This window comes from Peromyscus maniculatus, chromosome 4, assembly GCF_049852395.1.
Source record: "Peromyscus maniculatus bairdii isolate BWxNUB_F1_BW_parent chromosome 4, HU_Pman_BW_mat_3.1, whole genome shotgun sequence".
Lineage (NCBI taxonomy): Eukaryota > Metazoa > Chordata > Mammalia > Rodentia > Cricetidae > Peromyscus > Peromyscus maniculatus.
Window position 1 is genome coordinate 123,566,998 of NC_134855.1, and position 20,410 is coordinate 123,587,407.

At 45.0% G+C, this 20,410-nt stretch overlaps 1 protein-coding gene across 2 annotated transcripts in view; it reads left to right on the forward strand.

Moving 5' to 3' along the window:
* Positions 1-20,410, forward strand: part of Slc24a3 (solute carrier family 24 member 3) — a 487,223-nt gene that overhangs the window by 282,947 nt on the left and 183,866 nt on the right. For both annotated transcript variants that reach the window (XM_076570775.1, XM_006984474.4), the window contains exon 3: positions 8,451-8,527. In XM_076570775.1, coding sequence (XP_076426890.1) covers positions 8,451-8,527 — 77 coding nt within the window. The remainder of the gene's footprint in view (positions 1-8,450; positions 8,528-20,410) is intronic.

The following is a 20,410-nucleotide window of genomic DNA, read 5'->3' on the forward strand; positions in this document are numbered from 1 at the left end:
ACAATATGTGTAATATATACATATATTATTGACTAGATTCCACATATGGGGATGTGTCACCTTGCTTTATGTGATACATTCTAAATCCATCCATTTTGGTTTTTTGAAGGAAAGAATTAGGCTCTTAAAAGTCAGGAAAAGCCAGATGTGATGGTGATGAACATCTGTAATCCCAGAACTTCAGAAGTTCATGCAGGGGGATCAAGGCTAGCCTAGGCTACATGGGGAGGCCTTGTATCAGAAACAAAATAATATCATAACAATAGCAATCATAATATAAATTTAAGGAAATGGTAGTGGTGTGCCCTTAGTAGTACTGTGGAAAGGAACATGCTAGAATCAGCAAAGCTAGTCACACCCTGCTTAAATCTTCTGTCTCCTCTGACATCTGAGTGGACTTAGGCTGATTACTTTGCCTTCTTGGGCCTTAGACAACTTGTATGAAATTGAGGATAATGATTCTTACCATATAGAAGCAATGGAGAATATATATTTGCATGTTTTAAAAGGTTGCTTTGGTCCTTAAATTAAGGATACTGAAATTAGCAGGATGAGTTCATGGACTTGCGCACACCCTTTCTCTCAGCTTGGCCTTATCTCCGCCCAACTTCGGTGGTGAGGACCTTGAATCATTTGCTTCTTCTTAACTAGGTTTCTTCGAGATGTTAACTCGATACACATTTGCATGGTATCAATTTCTCAATTAACTAGTCAAAGCAATTAAGAGAGAATCCTTAGAACCAAATCCAAATCCAAAAGATCTCAAATTAATCTGTAGCCCCTGGCTATCCAGTGCCACCCTTTGCCTGAATCTCTCCTCTTGTGTTCGTTCCTGAAGCTTGCATAATCTGGGAATAAGAAAATAGAATTCCAAGGAGTTGGTTCAGTCAGTGAAGCCCTTGCCCTGCAAACACAAGGACCCAAGTTAGAGTCCCCAAAGCCCACATAAAAATACCTGGGTGTAATAGCGGGCACTTGCAGCCACAGCTTTGAGGAGGCAGAGGCAGTTGATCCCTGGGGCTCAGTGTCCAGCCAGCCTAGCCTACTTGGCAGATTTCAGGTCAGCAAGAGACTCAGTCTCCAACCAACCAACCAACCCGCAAAACAAAACAAATGTAGTGACCTCTGAGAAATAACACCCGAAGTTATTCTCTGCTCCGCAGGCATACAAGTGCACATGCACCCACCTCCCACCTGTATACACAAAGGAATACATCAAACTCTCCCTAATGCACTCACAGAGACTAAACATTCAGAAAATTAATTTGTGCATATACAGGTTGAGAACTTCCAATCCAAACACCAAATCTGAACACTCTTAAGCAATGAGGTGATGTGGAAATTTTCCCGCTACAAAACTTTATTTCACACATCAGTTTAAAATACTTATAAAATTTGTTCCATGATGTGTGTCTAAGGTGCTTATGGAAGCATAAGTGAATTTTGTGTTCTGATTGGGGTCCTAACACCAACATATCTCATTATACACAGGTGAGTATTCCAAAGTCCAAAATAATACAAAACCTCCATGGCCCCCGAGCATTTCAGATCAAGGATGTTCAGACTGCGTGTCCTTGCACACGGTTCTCTCGTGAATATTTTGTTCGGGGACCCTTGGTTATGAACAATGTATTGGTTTCTAAAGTGAACATTTGCGAAGTACTGGGGATACTGAGAAGAATAAATATTCTGTAATCTAACCATCTTCCCGGTCTAGTAAAGAAGACAAGAAAACAGTCACATTTTTCTGCCAGCCAAGATCTTACTAGAAAAGTCACAGGGTGCTGAGAGCCTTATTAACTTCCTGTTGCTCACAACAGCTTAGGATGTTCTGGGTAACAAGGAGCTCCAAAAATCTCAGTGAGGACAAAAAACCAAGATGTAACTTTCATGCCTGCTGCTTAGACAAAATATGTGCATCAAGAGGAATGGGGACTCTGATGTGCCACAAGAAAATCTAGTTGAATGGAAGATTCCCCCTGCTGTATTTTCAGGATCTCCAAGGCAAGAAAATGCAAGCTGGTGAGTTGAATGCTGACTTTCAAAGCCACATACAACTGGTATTGTGCTCCAATTTCACTAGCCAGACTAGTTTCCTGGTCCCACCCACCCTTGAAGGGATTGTAAAAAGGCCCCCTTCCAAGTCTTTGGAACAGAAAGAAAAGGGATATTTATGAACAGTCCTAATGGGCAGTGGGGTTGGGATGGAGTTGTTGAGAGTTTTACTGAACCGTCCAACAACATTTCCCAGTTAGTAATTTTGTCCTGTGTTTATACAAAAGCCACCTCCTGGGAAAAGGGCCCTCTATGTTTATTCACACTTAAATTCACTTGACATTTAGTCCATTTTCATGGATCCTTGCCTGGTGGGTGTTGGCAATAGAGTGAGAAATGGCAGGGTTCCTGTCCTCAGGGAGCTCACAGTGTCCCTAAAGTAAAGATATACATTCATGAGCAAGAAGTACAATGTGGCTGGAAAAGCATTTAATTGATGCTGCCATGGTGCAATGGGGCTACAGAAAGTCAGAGAAGTCTTTGTGGGAAGCCAAATAAATACCACACCTGGCAGAGTTCAGAATGTTCAAGCCAGGAAATGTGGAAATAGTAGATTTTCCTGGGTTAAGGAGGGAGAATCATTAAGAGACACAAAAGTGTCTGATGGTAGTATGAAGTCACCTGTCATTGTATGGAAGAGGTAGGCAGCATTCAGACCCCCACTTTGGTGGGTAATCAATGGGCTTGCACTAGGTATTCTGTCACGAGAAGATTGTTTGTGAGAGTCTGATGTTCTGATGAGTACAGGGGCCAAGATTCTATTTGCCCAGACATGGTGAAGGATCTGGCCTCTTGTGAGACTTTGCCTGGAAAGTCTTTCTATTTACGCCCAGAAAAAGAAGACAATAACAGACCAAAGAAATAATTGTGTCCAAAAACAGCTTGGTGCACCAATGAGTTTATTGGGGTTACTGCAAGAATAGGAATGTCTCTTGGGCAGCTGTATCACCAAAAAGTTCCATCTGAGCATGGATGACAACTCACCAAAGCTGCATTAGTAGACCTACCAGGAAGCTTGCAGACAAGTGTATATATGAAAGAGTTTCTTCTCCTCCAGCAGTTTTCTGCTGCTAATGTAACCTCTGGGAGGTCTGTGTCCATCCTAGGCTGTTTCTTGATCAATATATGACAAAGTTGTCTGAAGACGATGTTCGTGTCTAAACTCATTTTTTTTTCTTTCAAACAAAACAAAACATGATCTACCTCTTTGCAATCCTCCATTTAGATTTATCACTCTTAGGCCTCATGAATTTGCCCCAGGAGATGGACATAAGGACACTGATTGCTGTTGCCTTGGAAAGAGGGATCCACTCCATTCAGGACTCTGTGGTTTCCATGGGAACAGCACTGATACTGTTGCTGGCCCCCAGACTGGCAGGATATACTGCAAAGAAAATTGCAGGGAAGAAAGAAAGGAGCTGAAACCAATGGGAGTTATGAGGGGGAAGCTCTCAGCTGGATGAGGCTACAGCCCTACATAAGTAGGTGTTCTCAGCATGCCACGTGTACCATGGGGTCCCCATAGCCTTACCATAGGAATCACATGCATACCTCTCATGGACTCACCATCATCCTTGGAAACAGATGAAAAGGCAAGCTGGAATTAGTAATAGGTGGATTTCCATACCAAAATCCAGAGATGAATGCACTCTCTGCCTCATGCCCTACCAGAAACTTGTTATCATTGTATTAAGGATAGGCTATATAGACCCAGGAAGCTTGGTAATAGGTGTTTCACATACATTGCTTATACGCATCACAGAAATTATACAGAGGTGACACCAATGTCCCCATCTACTGATGAAGGAGATATGACTCTATGGAGCATGGATGGGATCGAATCCTAGTCTCCATTCCATACTGTAGACCCTTATGCAAACTATAGCTATCTGTCTGTTGTGTTACCAAAGGCAGTGAGTATCCTACTCCATCCACAAGAAATGTTTTCAGTTCTTTTAGATTTGGCATGAGAAATACACCCTCACAGGATGCCTAGCACCAGACATCAACTTTCTGGGTGCCCTGGAGGGTCTGCACTGTCTGGTCTCTTATTTACAGATAAGGCAACTGAGGCCAGAGACCACTGGCAGAGCCTTCCAGCTGAGTGTGTCCCTCTGCTTCCATATGTTCCTTGTGGAAAACTGACGTTGTTCTGCAAACATCATTTCCCACACACACATATACAAGGCACCAGAGTGTTGTCCACATGGATATTTTCCCTGGCCTACATGGAAGGAGCTCAGTTACCATTGGCCACTCTTCCCTGAAGAATGGGGCAAAGCTGACCTACTCTCTCCCTATGCATAAGTCCCCTGTCCATTCTCTTCTAGGAATTGGTATCATAGTAGTATCCTGAGCCTGATCTCTGATCTGTCACCAGCTACAAGCTCCAGGCTATTGGTTAAAGATGTCTTTCCTTTTAGAAGACCTGATTGGTCATGAGAAAATGTATGTAAATTCCCTGTGGAGTGATAGCTGGCACCATTCCATCACAACACACACTTAAGTCTGGGAGCAGAGCAACTGGCTTCTGGTGGAGCTTTCTTATCACCCAGTAGCTATTTGCTGACTTTCAAGGAGGTTGAAAGTCAAAATGCTAAGCATTCAAAACCAAAGTTCTATCTTACTGACATGGAGCCCTCGATGAAACTCTTCCACTCTGCTCGCTTACCACATCCATGTGGTAGTAAAGCAGGAGAATGGACAGAACTTGTGCTGGTCTGGGCACATGACAGATACAGACTCACAACTACTTCTTCCTTTCTCATGGTATCTCCCATGTGGCCTCAGCTCCCTTTATATGCTGCCCTAAGCCTGCTCTTGACTAAAGCCATATTATTTCTTCTGGGCAATGAGAAAAGAAATAGATGGCTGCCACACATTTATGACAAAATTACCCTTACCATCTGTCTATCTCTACTGTCTACTCAGCAGCTCCCACATGTGATTTTTTTTGGTTGCCTTCCAGGGTAATCTACTGGCTTTTTAACTCTTCTATGATAGCTGTTGTGATCAATAAGTTAACTTGGCATCTTATCAGTCTGAGGATGGGAAGACTGTAAGTTGTGATCCTTAGCCAATGTTGAAACATCTGGTGTCAATGACATTGAAGAGAGAAAAGCCAATGGAGAATCAACCTATCTGTTGCTCTCTGCTGCTATGGCAATATATAATTTATATCAGCTCATACCTGAAGGAGGAAGTTGTGAGAAGAAAGATCACTGAGAAAGACCACAAGTGTCAGAAGTGGAGAAGAAGACAGCCTTTTGGGATATATTGGCTTTAAGTTAACTAAAGTATGGCACTTCTTTGACAGATGTGAGTCCCCACATATGTCACCTGATGTCATTGTCCTTTAGGTTTCTTAGGTACAGAATGCAGATGATGGCTTTTGTGGGGATGAAAAAGGATGGTGGTGGTATGGTGACATGTAGAGCCTGCCTGAGGCAGGTGATCAATAAATGTGAACCACCATCATCTTTGAATGCCTTTAGTCCTCCCGCCTGGCCCCAGAGCTATGGTCTTGACCCATTTGGGTTCATCACTAGCCAACCCAACACAAGCCCCAGCTGCCACAGACTTTATATGAAGCAAAGTAAGCCTAAGAAAAGCAATGGGGACCTAGGGGAGGAGGAGCTGTAATGGTATGGACAATGACTGGCATCTCTTCAGAGCCCCAAATTGGAGCCTGGACAAGCAGAAAACATGGGAGCTGGTCACTATGCAAAAAGGGTCTAAACTTTGCAGGAAAGGATGGACAGGATGTCTTTGAAGGACTTTTCCTCTCCCTGCTCCCCTCTCAATCTCCTGAGTTTGGACAATGGGCATAAAGGAACATTTCTCATCATTTATGACTCACGCTTTTATACCTTTAATAGAAATCAGGGGAATATAGAAGCTACCAGGTGGGTTAAGGCTCAACTCTGTCTACCTTGGGAGAGCTCAAAAAAAAAAAATAAAAGTCAAAGGTCAGGACTAAAGATGGCATCAGAAAACTTCCATGCAGACACTGTCATCAGCAGAGAGGTTTCAGAGCTAACCACTTCCTCGACCTCCGAGGGACCATTTAGTGTGGCATGTTTAAAAGAGTGTCCTTATAGAAACACACAGTTTGGGGTATCCAGGACACTCTTGTCTTTCCTAATCTCACCATTTCATTATCGTAAGGACAGGATACAAGTAGCAAGTGTGATTAACCAGCAACATACAGGCAAGCCTAAAAACAGTAAAACTTCATCAAGGTCATTGACGTACACAAACATGTAACAACTGTGTGTTTATTGTATGTGTTTGAGCTCAAAAATACCTTAATCTGTTGCTGTGTGTGTGTGTGTGTGTGTGTGTGTGTGTGTGTGTGTGTGTGCCTCACATTGATAGCCCAGGATCTAACCAACATTCAGAATTCAAAGTATAGTTTTGCTGAAATGTGTGAAGCTTTTGTACCATTGCTAATGGGAGGTCAGCTATAAATTATGAAATGATTCATACAGCCAAGCTAATTAATATCTCTTATCTATATAGTTATCATAAGGAAGATAATAAGAGAATGGACAGATTGCAAATAAGTACTTTTAACTCTTCTCCTTGCTATGCTTCAGAAGGTGAGGCTTACTCTCTGTATAGATAGATGTACTCTCTGGCACAAATACCCGAGGTCACAGGGTGCCTCACCCTGATACTATCTTGGAAACAGAAAACTGAATATTTGGAAGAAATGGCCAGTGACTTGTGTCTCCGGCAGATGCGCTAGCTAGTGAGCCATGATCCTGAGATATTTTCTATGAGAGCTTTGGGGTTGCCCACAGGACTGAGCCCTGACATCCTCTATAGTCTTCTTCATCTCCCCTTCCTAGTCTCATCACCATCTTCATTCACAATGTACACCGCAGACATTTGCCAGATAAGCTGCACACCCCTACATCCTTGTTTCTCACTCTGCTTGGTGGAGAACTCAAGACAAGATGAGTGGCAAACCTATGTTCATGATACCTGGCCTACAATCCTTGCCCTCTGGTGATGATGATTACCTTGACTACTCACTCACTAGAGAAACAGTAGGAGACATCATCAAGCTCCAGGGGAGATGCTGTCATTGGCTGGTAATATCTGCCAAAGGTTGGATGAAGGCAGGCAGGGTGTCTGCTGCCTCCTGAGTTACGTGGTCGCATGGCAAATGTAGGTCAGATTGGAAAGAAGGGCAGAGTTCCAGAGCAGGGTAGAGGTGCTGGAGTGCCCCAAGCCAGAGGAGTGTGAGGGATGGGGCAGTGAGGAAGTGAAGTGCAGCTTAGATCTGCCCCTTCACCAGCCGATGAGGTGAACCTTGCGTACCCTGCTCAGAAAAACTCTTTTCTCTGCATGCAACCAAGTTTAAGATTACAAATAAAAACTGGCCATATTGAATGAAAGTATATTACAATACTATAAAACAAGTTTGTAATACTAATTTCATGCTTCCTCATTTAATTATTTTTTTGAGACAAAGTTCCCCCCATGTAGCCCCAGCTAGTCTAGAACTCACTATACAGGCCAGGCTAACCTCAAACTCGCAGAGATCTACCTGCATTCGCTGAGATGGTTAAAGGTGTGTACCACCACACTCATCTTCCTTACTTAAGTCACAAGTGATACTCTATAAACTACCATAGCACTGAAGTGATGAGGGAATGCTGCACAAGGTAGTGAAATGGAGTGGAGGGCACCTTCTATATTTATGCGTCTATACCACAGACCAACCAGCTACAGTTGAAAATATTTTTTTTTTTTTTTTGGTTTTTCGAGACAGGGTTTCTCTGTAGCTTTGCGCCTTTCCTGGAGCTCACTTGGTAGCCCAGGCTGGCCTTGAACTCACAGAGATCCGCCTGGCTCTGCCTCCCGAGTGCTGGGATTAAAGGCGTGCGCCACCAACGCCCGGCTTTACAGTTGAAAATATTTAATTGTTCCTGTCTGCAGACTTTTCTTATCATTCCCTAAACATCACAGTGTGACAGCTATTTAATTTGTAGGGAAAGTTATGAGTCATCTAGTGATGATATGCAAATACCATGTCATTGTTCCAGAAGGGACATGAACATGCCAGATTCAGTGTCCTGGGAATCCCAGGTTCAGTGTCTCATAGACGCCACAGGAAAAATCTAGATGAAAATTTGTATTGGCAGCTGGGGCTGAGGTCATGCTAACGCTACCATAGTTTGTCACTTCATGTTTGGAGGGAATACTAAATTCTAGTTAGAGGTTTATGAACTTCAAGTCCTTTAGTTTCTTTCGTTTTGTTCTTAGGCAAGTTTTTAGACTCAGAATAAACAGGACCCTAAAGTCAGAAATGGGGGTGTTATCTTAGATCAACTGTACTCAAAATGTCATCTGTACTGAGCTGGTTCTCTCTCTCTGTTCTCTAGCCCTGCATGAATTCCCCAGGGACATCTTCTCCAATGAAGACCGACGACAAGGAGCGGTGGTCCTCCACGTGCTCTGTGTAAGTAGTCCCTCCTGCGCCTTGGCCTGAAGGGCTTGAAGGACAGAAGGTAGGTAGACAGAGGAAATGCCCACAGAGGCTGCACCCCCTCCTGCCTACCTGCCTGGTCATACACCATCTCCAAATGCACCATCTCTTAAAGACTGGCTGGCAGACATCTGCTGTAGTCCTTCATTTTAGTGCCCAAGAGTGATCTCTCAAGTCACATTCTTTTCCCAGCTAACCTGATCCTGTCAGTACTTACACGGCACTCTTTGGGGAAAGAGGGAGCCATTTTGTAACTAGCCTGTCCACATGTCACATGTTTCCCCGCCATGCTTTATTTTCCTCTGTGTAATCTGTTGTTAGACAGTTACTTTTTCATTGCCTGTCAGCATTGCACATAAGCCCTGTGAGAACGGGCACTGGATTCTGTACCTGACTTCATTCTTGGCACGTAGTGGGGACTCGGTCAGCAGATTAAACGTAATGACAGCCAGTGTCTGGCCCTTAATAGGTGATCAACTCTAGCTTGTGCTTCCTCTGGTTTTGTAATTCCCACCATTGCCCCGCATCATCCTCTAAAGGATACAGTGACTCTAAGGTCTTTGCCTCACCTTGTTCCCATTTGGAGAGTTTTTGGGGGCGGTTGTTTGTTTTTGGTGTGTGTGTGTGTATCTAAGGAAGTGGTTGCAGAACAAGAAAACTCCAGCCAAAGTCTAGACTGGGCATGTTACTACCTCCAAACGCTCTTAATGCCATCTACTTTGTTTTTATTTATTGCTATGAAATGAGCTTCCTGGGTTTAGTGAATCCTGCTCACATCTATTGTTCTTGGGTTCTGTGTGTCAACCATTTGGAAAGAGCATGGAGCGGATGACTTTCCTCCATGTGGGTGGGACAACCTAACATGGGTAGCTTAGGATACATGGTACACTTCCAGAGTGCTTCTTCACTCTGAGGTCTGGGGCCGGGGCTTTGCAGGGCTCCTCTGGACCCATCAGTCAAGGCTCCTTCATGTGGTCTCTGCAGTGCAGTAGCCTCCAGGAGTTGGATTTCCACATGGAAGCCATGGAATGGTTTTGACAAGCAAGAAAGAAGTATCATAGTCTTTAGAATTGGGCCTCAGGAGCCACACTGTATCATTTCTGTTGTATTAGTTTTAGTCACAAGCCCACAGTGGTCCCAAAAAAAGAGGATTCAGTAACTAATTCTCAGTCTACACCTGAAGGTGATCTGTAGGCAATCCTGGGCTCTGGAGTCACATCAGACATGAGTTTGAGTCTCTAATGTCTTTGCTTTGCATATGGTTTCTGACAAGACAGTTCACTTCTCTAGACCCATGAGTCATTGAGCTGACCCCTTTTCTGGAAAAAGCAATCATCGACTCCTCAACTCTCTTTCTACTGCACTCCTACCTGGGGACAAAAGAAAAAATTACTTTTAGCAAAGACTGTCTCTGAAAACACCAAATAAACAAGACTCCTGGAAACCTGCCAGTCCTTCCTGCCCTTCCAGAGTCGTGTGCACGGAGCAATTAATGTGGGTGCCATCTTTGGCACCACAGAGGCTCCCCTGTCACAAGGCTGAGGCATCCCAGGCACTGAGTGGGATCCAGACTTTCCCAGCAGCTAACAGCACCCTGCTGCTTTGACATCTGAGGTATGGGATTCCTGGTCCTGGCCCAAACAGTGAGGCCTTTCAGCCTCCCACAGCAGTGCTGGTAACTGCACATGGCAGGGCCCTCCTCTCCAACTCTACATCCCAGTTGAAGGCCAAGGGTTCGGAGTTTCCCTTGCCCTTCGCAAGGTCAGGTTACTCACAAAGGCTCCTCACAAAGTGGGCAACATGTGCTATTACTGTTAGACACTTCCTTACAAGAATGGATGTGAGTCATGAGTCCACAGAATAACATTTAGATATAGTTCCTGATATCTAATGTTCTTTTTTTTTTTTTTTTTTTTTTTGGTTTTTTTGAGACAGGGTTTCTCTGTGTAGCTTTGCACCTTTCCTGGAACTCACTCTGTAGCCCAGGCTGGACTCAAACTCACTGAGATCCGCCTGGCTCTGCCTCCCGAGTGCTGGGGTTAAAGGCGTGTGCCACCACCGCCCGGCTCTAATGTTTCTTTTGGCCCCCGTCCTGGATCCTGCACTTTAGAATCTATAAGGCAAGAAATCCAGAGATCAAGGTCAGTGCCCATCCCTTCACAATCCTACTCTACACGCATAGAGTCCAAGAGCTATCTACCCACATAGCTTGTGCTGGTTTGAATGAGAAATGTGCTCACATGATGTGAACCTTTGGTCCCTGTAGTTGGTGGCACTGCTAGAAAGTAGAGCCTTCTGGGAGGAAGTGAGTCACAGGAGGCGGGCTTTGAGAGTTCATTCACTTTCTCTGCTTCCTGTCTGTGACTGAAGATGTCTTCTCTCAGCTTCCTGCACTGGCTACCTGCTGCCATGCCTCCCCTGCCATAAGCCTACAAAACTCTTCGTTCCTTAATTTGCCTTTGGTCGTGTTGTTTTGTCATGACAGAAAAGTAACTAATACATAGCCTCCAGCTGGCTACCAAGGTCTACACAGGCTCCTTTCCAGAGTCCTAATCTTGGAAGGAAGAGACCCTGGTGGATTAATCCTGAACTCGCCACCTGTACTCCACATGCATGTGGTAGCCCCAGGCAGAGTCAGGTGGGCAGGATGAGGGGAAAATCTTTCTGCATGGCAGACAGAAATGACCTGCTGATGCAGCTGCATTGTCAAGGACCTCCTCTGACCTATTGGAGACTCTGCGAAAGAAACATGCCTCCTGAGAGGAACCCTTTACATCACATTTGACTCACTGCACAACATGAGTTGTATAGTTATTACTTATTCAATGCAGGGCAGATCCTTTTATGCCCACGTAACTAGCATATTATCCAGCAAGTTTAGCTTGCTCAGGAAGTTTTCAGTGACCACCTTAGGGTGTAAGAATAATTGCTATAAGGACAGAGAGTGTTTTAGGGGCCAGCATAGACACATGAATGCACCAGTCAAAACTGCAAAGATGTTAAATGACCACACATCTGGAAGTACTCCCTAAGCTCTTGACGGGGCCCTTCTGAATGAATGAAAGACAGCTTTGCCCTGCAGGAGGTCAGTATGTTGTGAGAAGAACTGCCAGAGATGGACTCTGACATGTGCACAGCACTAACCATGGCTTGTTCTGTCTGTTGACGGAGTTCAGCACAGTTGGGACCAAGATGGTGCTGGTCTCGAAGAGTAGACAGAAAGTCACTCAAGGAGACCTAGGAAGAAAAAGGGGTATAATTCCAGACAAGAGAGGGAAATCGAGTGGTTGGGGATAGGGATGTGTCTAGGAGACCTAGTCATGGGTCTCGGGCAGAGTGGCACACACTTTCAGGTCCTCCTGTGAAACCCAGTCACACCTACTAGCACTTGCACCCAAACCCACACTGCCCATTGGTGGTGCACGTGCCACACGTGGTTGCTTCCTACGTGATGTCTGTAGCCTTTGGCTGGTAGAGGTCTATGGATGCAAGTGGAAGACACCCCCAGAGCAAACTTTCAGAGCTTGCTTCTCTTGCTCTTTCCTGGAAATACTTCTCTTTTTGTGTGATTTGAGGAACACAGGGCAGCCCTTTCTGGCTCAGTTGCTGAACACCCAGAGCTCTAATTTCCCATCTTGGATCCTTTTGGTTTAGAACGCCTAAACTCTGAGATTACACTTCAAAAAGCATTTCTATTTCTTCCAACTGTGTGCATATGCCTCCCCTGCAGGTGGGCAAATCCACCATCTTTATACAGTTTCAGTCAACAGTGAATATTCCTAGGAAAGCACATGTCTTAGAAATCCTTTGTTATTCTATCTTTTCTAATGCAGAGGTGTTAGAAGCAGGATTTCCTGTCTCTGAAGAAATCTGTGTCCTTTGTGAACTCATTGAGTCTGCCCCCAAATAGAGGGAGAAGCCCAGGGATTATTTTCTAGGGCTGTGATTTGTTTGTGGTTTGAAAATACCTGGCAAATGTTTGCTAATTATCCTGCCTGACATGGAAAGCTGAATCTCTGGGATGATCAACCAAGCCAGGCATTTTCTCTGCCAGGGGAGGGAGAAAAGCTGTAAATAATCAATACTTGAGATTCTCAAAATGAATTTGGGATGCTGTCTCTCTTTGGTGGATCAAACTCCTCTGGGCACCTTGTCAGCTTTCAAAGGACCTTTCATGAGTGGTGAGGCTGCCCTGCTTTTGTTTCCCACGTTCTTGTTTTCTTCTGTTTCTTCCTCCTATATTACATCCCAACCACACTTTCCCCTCCCTCCTCTCCCCCCAGTCCCTCCCCAACACTCCCCTCTCCCCCAGATCCACTCCTTCTCAGTTTCCCTTTGGAAAAGAGCAGGTCTTCCAGGGATATCGACGGAATATGGCAGAACAAGTTACAATAAGACTAGGCCCATACCCTCATATCAAGCCTGGATGAGGCAATCCAATAAGAGGAAAGGGGTCCCCAAAGCAGGCACAGAGTTAGAGATAGCCCCCATTCCCACTGTTAGGAGCCCCACAAGAACACCAAGCTACGCAATCATAACATATATGCAGAGGACTTAGGTCAGAGCCATACAGGCTCCTGCTTTCAATGTAGCTCTTTCCTACAGACAGCTCTCTCTCTCTTCCTCTCCCTCTCCCTCTCCCTCTCCCTCTCCCTCTCCCTCCCCCCTCCCTCCCCCCCTCTGTGTGTGTGTGTGTGTGTGTGTGTGTGTGTGTGTGTGTGTGTGAAGTATCACATAAAGTGATTCTCTCCCTTGTTAAGGCAATTTCTCATTAAATGAGTCTAAGAAAAGGGTTACCAACTCGTCCAGCAGCCCACACCTGGCAAGTGGATTGCCTCAGACAGGTACCACAATGAGTAGGCTGTGGGAGCTGTTGGTGGTACAGCACAAGATGTTAGGTGTGAGCTCCAGGGCTGTAAAACTTAACCAAAAGGCACATCATTGAGAATGCTTCTTCTCCTGGGTATTTTCATAGTCTAAACCTGGACATGCTTCAGGAGTTTCACAGGAACCTCAGGGGTTTGCCCAGAAAATAATTTTCCTCCACTGAACTGCTAGCCTATACACTAGTCAGTGTTGATCATCACTGTGACCAAATACCACAGAGGAAACAATTAGCTGTCAGTTTCAGTGGTTTAGAGCATCAGAGCAAGGAAGGTTTGAGATGGAATAATGATCAGCTTACGTCACCGTAGGAGAGAGGTGGGAGCAGAGATAGAAAGACAGATAGGGGAGAACTGGGAACTTTGTATAGCTTTGAAAGGCATACCCCATTGGTTAACCTTTCTCAGGTAAGCCCCACCTCCCAAAGTTTCCACAGTCCTCCAAAATAGTGCCACTAGGTGGGAGCCAAGTGTTCAAAGATGTGAACCTGTGGAAGATGTTTCATTCAAATCTTAACGGGGAAGCTTCTATCTGTATCCTCCTAGCTGGCCTCTCAAGATAGCAAAATAGCTATGTGGACCCTGGAGGGGATCGATCCCTACCCATCTGCCTTAGCCTACTCCATCAAATCATGGGGGTCTTCTTGTCCACATTCCAGCTTCCCTGCACTCCAGTGCCCAGTGCCCTTTAGGACCTCATAATAAGGGGTGTGGGTTCCATATAGAGCAGCCCTTCCTGGAAGTCAATACAGGATCCTGTGCTGGGCTATCAAGCCTGAACTTCCACAGAGGAAGGCCCTCCAGGACTGGCAAGGAAGACCACTGACGTCACTCCTTTGCCATCCCCAGGTGACGGTTCACAGGTTTGAGTCAAAGTTTGGTGGTCTCCTCTGCCACATTACCTGCTGCCCACATTTATTTCTCCTTCCTTTAGTTTAAGGGGTTACTGTGGTCTGTGGGGATTGGAGAAATCCACCCTCTATGAGTCCATATCCATTCTCTCTAATTCCTCCATTACCTTTTAAGTTTAAGAATGGGCTAATTCCAGCCTCGGGATTCTACTATGACCTTACCTTGTTCCCCAAAGGTGCAGAGGAAATCACTGTCAGTGGAAGCAGCCTCTGGGGTGGATGTGCTGGAATGTCACTGGGTAATGGGAGGGAACACTCAAATAGCATCTCCTTCTGGTGTCGCCGCTGTAGCTCGTTTCCTCCACATTCGGTGTTCTCATCCTAGCTTAGATGATGTGCTTCCCTTCTTCCCACACAACCTGTGTTCTTTCTGAAGATGTGGGGCTCTGCTTCTCTTCTGGCCCTGACTTCCTGCTGTGTTCTTCTGACTGCCTGCCCTGCTTGTTCATCACCTGCCAGCACTGTTCACAGCCTCTCTGGGCTGGCTGCCATGGGCCCGGCTCACATTTTTCTCACCTGGCTATGAATCGCCAGCCCATGTAAGTTTGCCTCTTCTGAGTCAGGTCTCCAGCACTTAATCAAGAAGCCACCTTGTATCTCCCTTTTCATTCTTTGGGGAAAGGGAACAGCTTTGCCCTGGATGGGACTTCTAAATGGATGGTATTCCCAGGTATTTCTGCTATTTATTTAAAATCTAAAGGATGGATTCCTGGAATGTGCTCCTCTGGGCCCAGATTGCTTTTGAGATGAGTCCAAGATTATCTCCATTCATTAGCTAGTTGTTAGGGAACCAAGGAGCTGGGGTCCTAGTAGGTGGTGGAGACAACTCCTCCCCCATCTTCCACATCCCCTAGCTAGCACTTTCAAGGTTCTATCAAAGCTCACATTCCATTTCAGCCTTGTATTTCCAGGTCTATCATTTTGTAGTCCAAAAGAACTTCCTGTATTAAGTCTATCTGTGTTCTCTAATACGCTGGCCACTTACCACTCATGGTTACTGAGCCCCTGAAATATAGCTATTGTGAGTGAGGAACTAGGTTTTTGTTTGTCTGTTTCATGTTTTAACTAGCATAAATGTAAAAACCCACATATGGCTACAGGTTACCCTGGAAGTCCTAACCATGAATTCTCATTCAGCATCTAGCCTCCATTCCCATATTTTCTGTTTGACATGATAAGTTAGATCTCTCACTGGAAAAGAGGTTCTGCTTTTCTCCTTGGTCCTTTCAAGAGGGTCCTGGGCTTGGCCATCCCAGGAGGCAAGGTGCAAGGGAGGTACCACCTAACCATTAGACTTACCAAAACCAGGATGTAAGGTGCTGGAGAGACCGGGGTAGGAGACAGGAAATGTGTGTTATTAAGTGTTTACTGTTTTGGAACAAGTACCCTATGTCTCCTGGCACATGGTAGGTGTTCTGTGGGGTTTGGGTCTTAGGTCTTTACCCTCTTCTTCCCCTATGTCCTTCGGAAGGTGCATGTCACAGATTCTGTCACAGTGTATCTTCTACCATAGAACAAAAGCCAGGTCCATTCAGAAGCCACAATTCTTATGAGCAAACAGTCAAGGTGCCAAGGCAGATCTATCTGCGTGGGCATTTCCTTCAAGCCTAGGGCTCAGACTCAAGAGGTGTTGCCATTTGCTGGGAAGGAGGTTAATTTTTTAATTGACAAGTAACAACTAATTGCATATATTCATGGGGTATGATGTAAGGTTTTGATACATTATGGAGTGATCAAACGTGGGCTAATTAACATATCTGTCACTTTTCACACTTACATTTTCTTTGTGTCAAGAATACCAAGAATGCAATTATTTGGGAATTGTGGGTATAGCTCAGAAGTAGAATGTTTGCTTAGTGTACACAGGCCCTGTGTACCACCAAAAGTATAAGTAAATAAAATCCATTCATTTGGCTTTTTAAAATTTACATCTTTATTAACTAAAAGGTGGGAAAGAACAAAGTGGAAGAATCTTCTGCTCTACAGAAGACCCTAAAGACTCCACCAGAAAAACTTAGGAAGCTAAGAAATGAATTCTGAAGTTGCAGGTGACAAAACCAACCTGCAAAAATGAGTACCACTTCTATACAGTAGCAGTAAAGCTATCCCCAAAGAAATTTAGAGCACAGTCCTATTTGTAGGACTGATAAAATAGGAATAAATTTAGTCAACAGCGTTTTGCAACTGAAGAGAACCTTCGTGGTCTGGTCAAAAGGGTTCCAGCCACAACTCACTCTCTGGACAGACATGTTTGGTTAAGGGATTTCACCCTGGAAGAGGAAAAATGATTAAAACAGCATGTGGAATGTGCTGTTTACTCTTGGAAAAGTGTTGAGCATGTCCCTAATTTGTCAGTGTCAACACGGAGCTAAAGCTGGTGTCCAGAGAGGATGAGAACAAGGACTGTAAATTATGTTCCAGTGGATCTGAAGTCATTCCTCCCCTTGCTCATGAGATTCAATTCCCCAGGCCCACGTCAAACCACTGGGCCTCTTAGTCTCCCTTAGGCTTGCTGCAAGGTCCGTTCCTCTCTGAGCTGATGACAAAGCATGGTGACAAGAGCTTGCACTTTCCATGGAGCGTACCTGAATCTCAGTCCTGGCCTTACTGCTTCCAGGCCAGTAGTCACGGGCAAACTATTTTGCCTTTGCAGACTCTTGGCTTCCTTACCTGTCAGCGGAGACAAATGTCACAGTCACCTCCTTGGGTTGTGTTGGAGGGTACCTGCAAACAGATGTGTGATGCTCTTGGCAGGGTGTCTGACACTGGCTAGAACACACCCTTCTACCTGTGTCTTCTAAGTACTGCTGATTGTGTGTGCTCCCCCAGTCACTAATAGCCAACACCCCTACAAGTCTGAGCTTTTCCTAGTTCCTAAATCCCATTCTTCTAGAATTCAGGACAGCCTCTAGTAAGTTCCAGAAAATCAACATCCCTGTAAGTAGCCCCTGGAGAGGGCTTTGGTGGTAGATAAATATTTCAGTTCCACCATGCCTCTTTTGGGCTAAACAGATCACAAGTTCTATTTTGCCCCCCCCCCCCCCCTCCTGTGACCTAATGGGATAAGCTTTCCTCACCATCCCAGTATCTCACTTGGCTATATTCCTTTACGCTCAGCCTCTGTTCCTGAGCCCTCTTCCCACTTCCTGGGAACCCCCCACCCCCACCCTTAGCCCACCCCATTCAGTAACCTGCTCTGGAATTTTAGTGCTGTTTCTGAGGCACCAGCCCACCAGGTTTGACCTACTATTGTTATGCAAATTAGCCCCACCTCCTCAGACTCCAGGAGATACAGAAACTCTGACTGTCCTACAACGTGAGACTGAGGCTACCCCTTCAGATTCTAAGCGTCGTTAATATAATAATTTAGAATGGGCTCAAAAGGAAGCTTGAGGACAATTACATTAAAGTTCCAGAGAGAAACAGTGGTGCAGGCTAGTTGAAAACCCCAGCAACTCCCAGGAGAGATAAAGAAAAAGACATGCCTTTTAAATGGAATAGAAATAGAGACAGCTTCCTAAGAAAGGAAAAAAAAAATCACTCCCCAGAACGGAAGTGGGCTAGTGGCTGAGGAAAGTACCCGAAGCCTCTGGCCTTGCAGCCTACAGCTGTCTTAAACTGCCCCCCTACCCTGGCCTCTTTGCTTTGTATTTCATGGACTTTTTTTTTTCTTAGATGATGCTAGGGCAAGGGAAGGCTTCCAATACCCCTCTGCAAAGTGACTTCTTTCGTGTATTAATCTTGATGTAGCTTTTTCCCATCTCCATTCCCCTGTCACAGAGAAAAAGGTCTGCTGTAAATTGATCTCTCTCTACTTCTGTTCAGGTCCTGACCCCACGCCAACACAGAAAAGCATTTGGAGAAGTGAGCTTTGTGGGGGACATAGTTTTAAAATTCATTTCCTGAGAGTCCAGGTGGAGGCAGGAGAAAGGAAATGTCCATTAGCTCATTCTTCTGCAATAAGGAGCTGGCATGGTGCTTAGATGCCTTGCGTTTACATACGAAGACCAGATACCTGCAGTGAGAACTGCTTCCTTGTCTCCTGCTCCCCACTGAAGTATTTAATTTACTTCTCTTTTTTAAATAATTTATTTATTTTTATTTTATGTGTATTGGTGTTTTGTCTACATACATGTCTGTGTGTGAGGGTGTCAGAGTCCCTGGAACTGCAGTTACTGGCAGTTGTTAGCTGCCTTGTGGGCGCTAGGAATTGAACCTGGGTCCTCTGTAAGAGCAACCAGTGGTCTTAACCACTGAGCCATCTCTCGAGCCCCAGTATTTTATTTCTTACATATTGATATTTAATAAATAAACAATCTCTCTGTTCTCTTGAGACGCTGTTGCCAACCATGAGAGAAGTCGCTTAGTAGTTCTCTGCTGATTGCAATGTATAGAAGGATTGTTTTTCCCACTGAAAAAATGTAGATACAAAAGCTAAGCCAACAATGAGGTACTGCCCTCTGGATTCATCATATTTCATTATTTAAGAATTAGCCATTAGCAGATATTCAGAAAATCACTTTGAATAAAATAATCAAATACTGTAACTTATGAGAAAATACCCGTATGTGTTAAATGATGTGCTCAATACATTTTGTTTTTTAATGATAATTTCTTGACTCTTATGTTCTCTGGAAAATCTTAGTACAAGACCCATGTTTATAAGGCCTTGAGACTGCAGGACTGGCTATCCTGGGTTTTTGTCTTCTCTTTTCTTTACTCACCCCACTGCCCTGGTGTAAAACATAGTACAAGTTATAGTTTCTAGTGTGACTTAAAAAAAAAATCTGACCATATAGCAAAGAAGTTTCTGCACCCCCCAGGAACCCAAAGGAATATTAAAGTCAGTTTTCCCAGGCATCATTTCTTCCCCCAGGAATTTGCAGGGGAAGAGTTCCTGCAGCCAAGAGCCCTGATGGGGAATCCAGGGCAGGCATTTCCTTGGGGATGGATGTCCTCAGGAAGTGTCCTGTCAGGATAAGGCATAGAGTGGTGGCAGCCGAGAAAGAGGGTTCGGTGAAGCCAGGTACTCCTGAGCAGACCCGCTGGAGGGCAGCCCTGTTGGAAAACTGGCATGACAGGAGTTAAAGGACAGCATCTCATATGTTCCAAGCTGGATTAAGGGGACTGGGCGTTGAACTCCATGTCATCTATTGGCTGAAGCAGCCTTGTCTCCTTACATTTCCACTCAGCCCTACATCCAGAGTAGCCAGGCAGCCTCCAAAGCCCTCATGCAAATGCCTAGTGTTGGGGTGCTCAGAACCATAAGTGCCCAGGGATTATGATGCCACCAGAATACCTGCTACATGTTCCAGACCTTTCTAACGGGTCTGCCCAAGCAGGAATCCACCCATATCTGTCCCACATGCTGAATTCAGCCTGTAGAACTCAGACAGGTAACTTCCTCTGTATCTTCTTCCTGTCTCCGTGTGCCATAAGTATAGAGTATCAGAGAATACTCAGATACAGCAGGTATGCCCTGGAACCTCCCAAGGCCAATAGTTTAGGCAGACTCTCAGTGCTTTTTGCACAGTGTCTTAGAGGTAGAGAAGGAGAAAAGATGCCATGCCTCTCATCAAGTGAGCGGTGGGGAGTCTGGGGCTACCCAGCTCTAACACTGACACACAGATGGAAGAGCTGTCAACACTCTCTTCAGGTGTATGATGTGATGTCTTGCTGGCCATCCTCTCCCAGACAGCTTTTCTTCCATGTAGCCCACACATTTCCTCTCCTAATTCATGAGCTGTGAACAGTAAGGATCTTGCCTCATTTTAAAACATCTGTTCCCTTCAGTGCGTTTCCTCCAGCCATGTGTTGTACTTTGTAACCCAGAAAATGCCATTCATTCTAACATCATATGCAGTGTTAGTGTGAGGGTCAGGAGCGCTGTGCCATGTAATTCCTGTTTGACCTTTAATACTGTGGATATCAGTTTCCCTCCCTGTGTTTGGGAATGAAGCTAGCACCTACCTCAAAGAGACAAACAAAGAATTGCAGTGGATGCTAAATTCAGTGTCTGGTGCATAATAACTCTCAACCATGTTCATAGCTCCTACCATGGA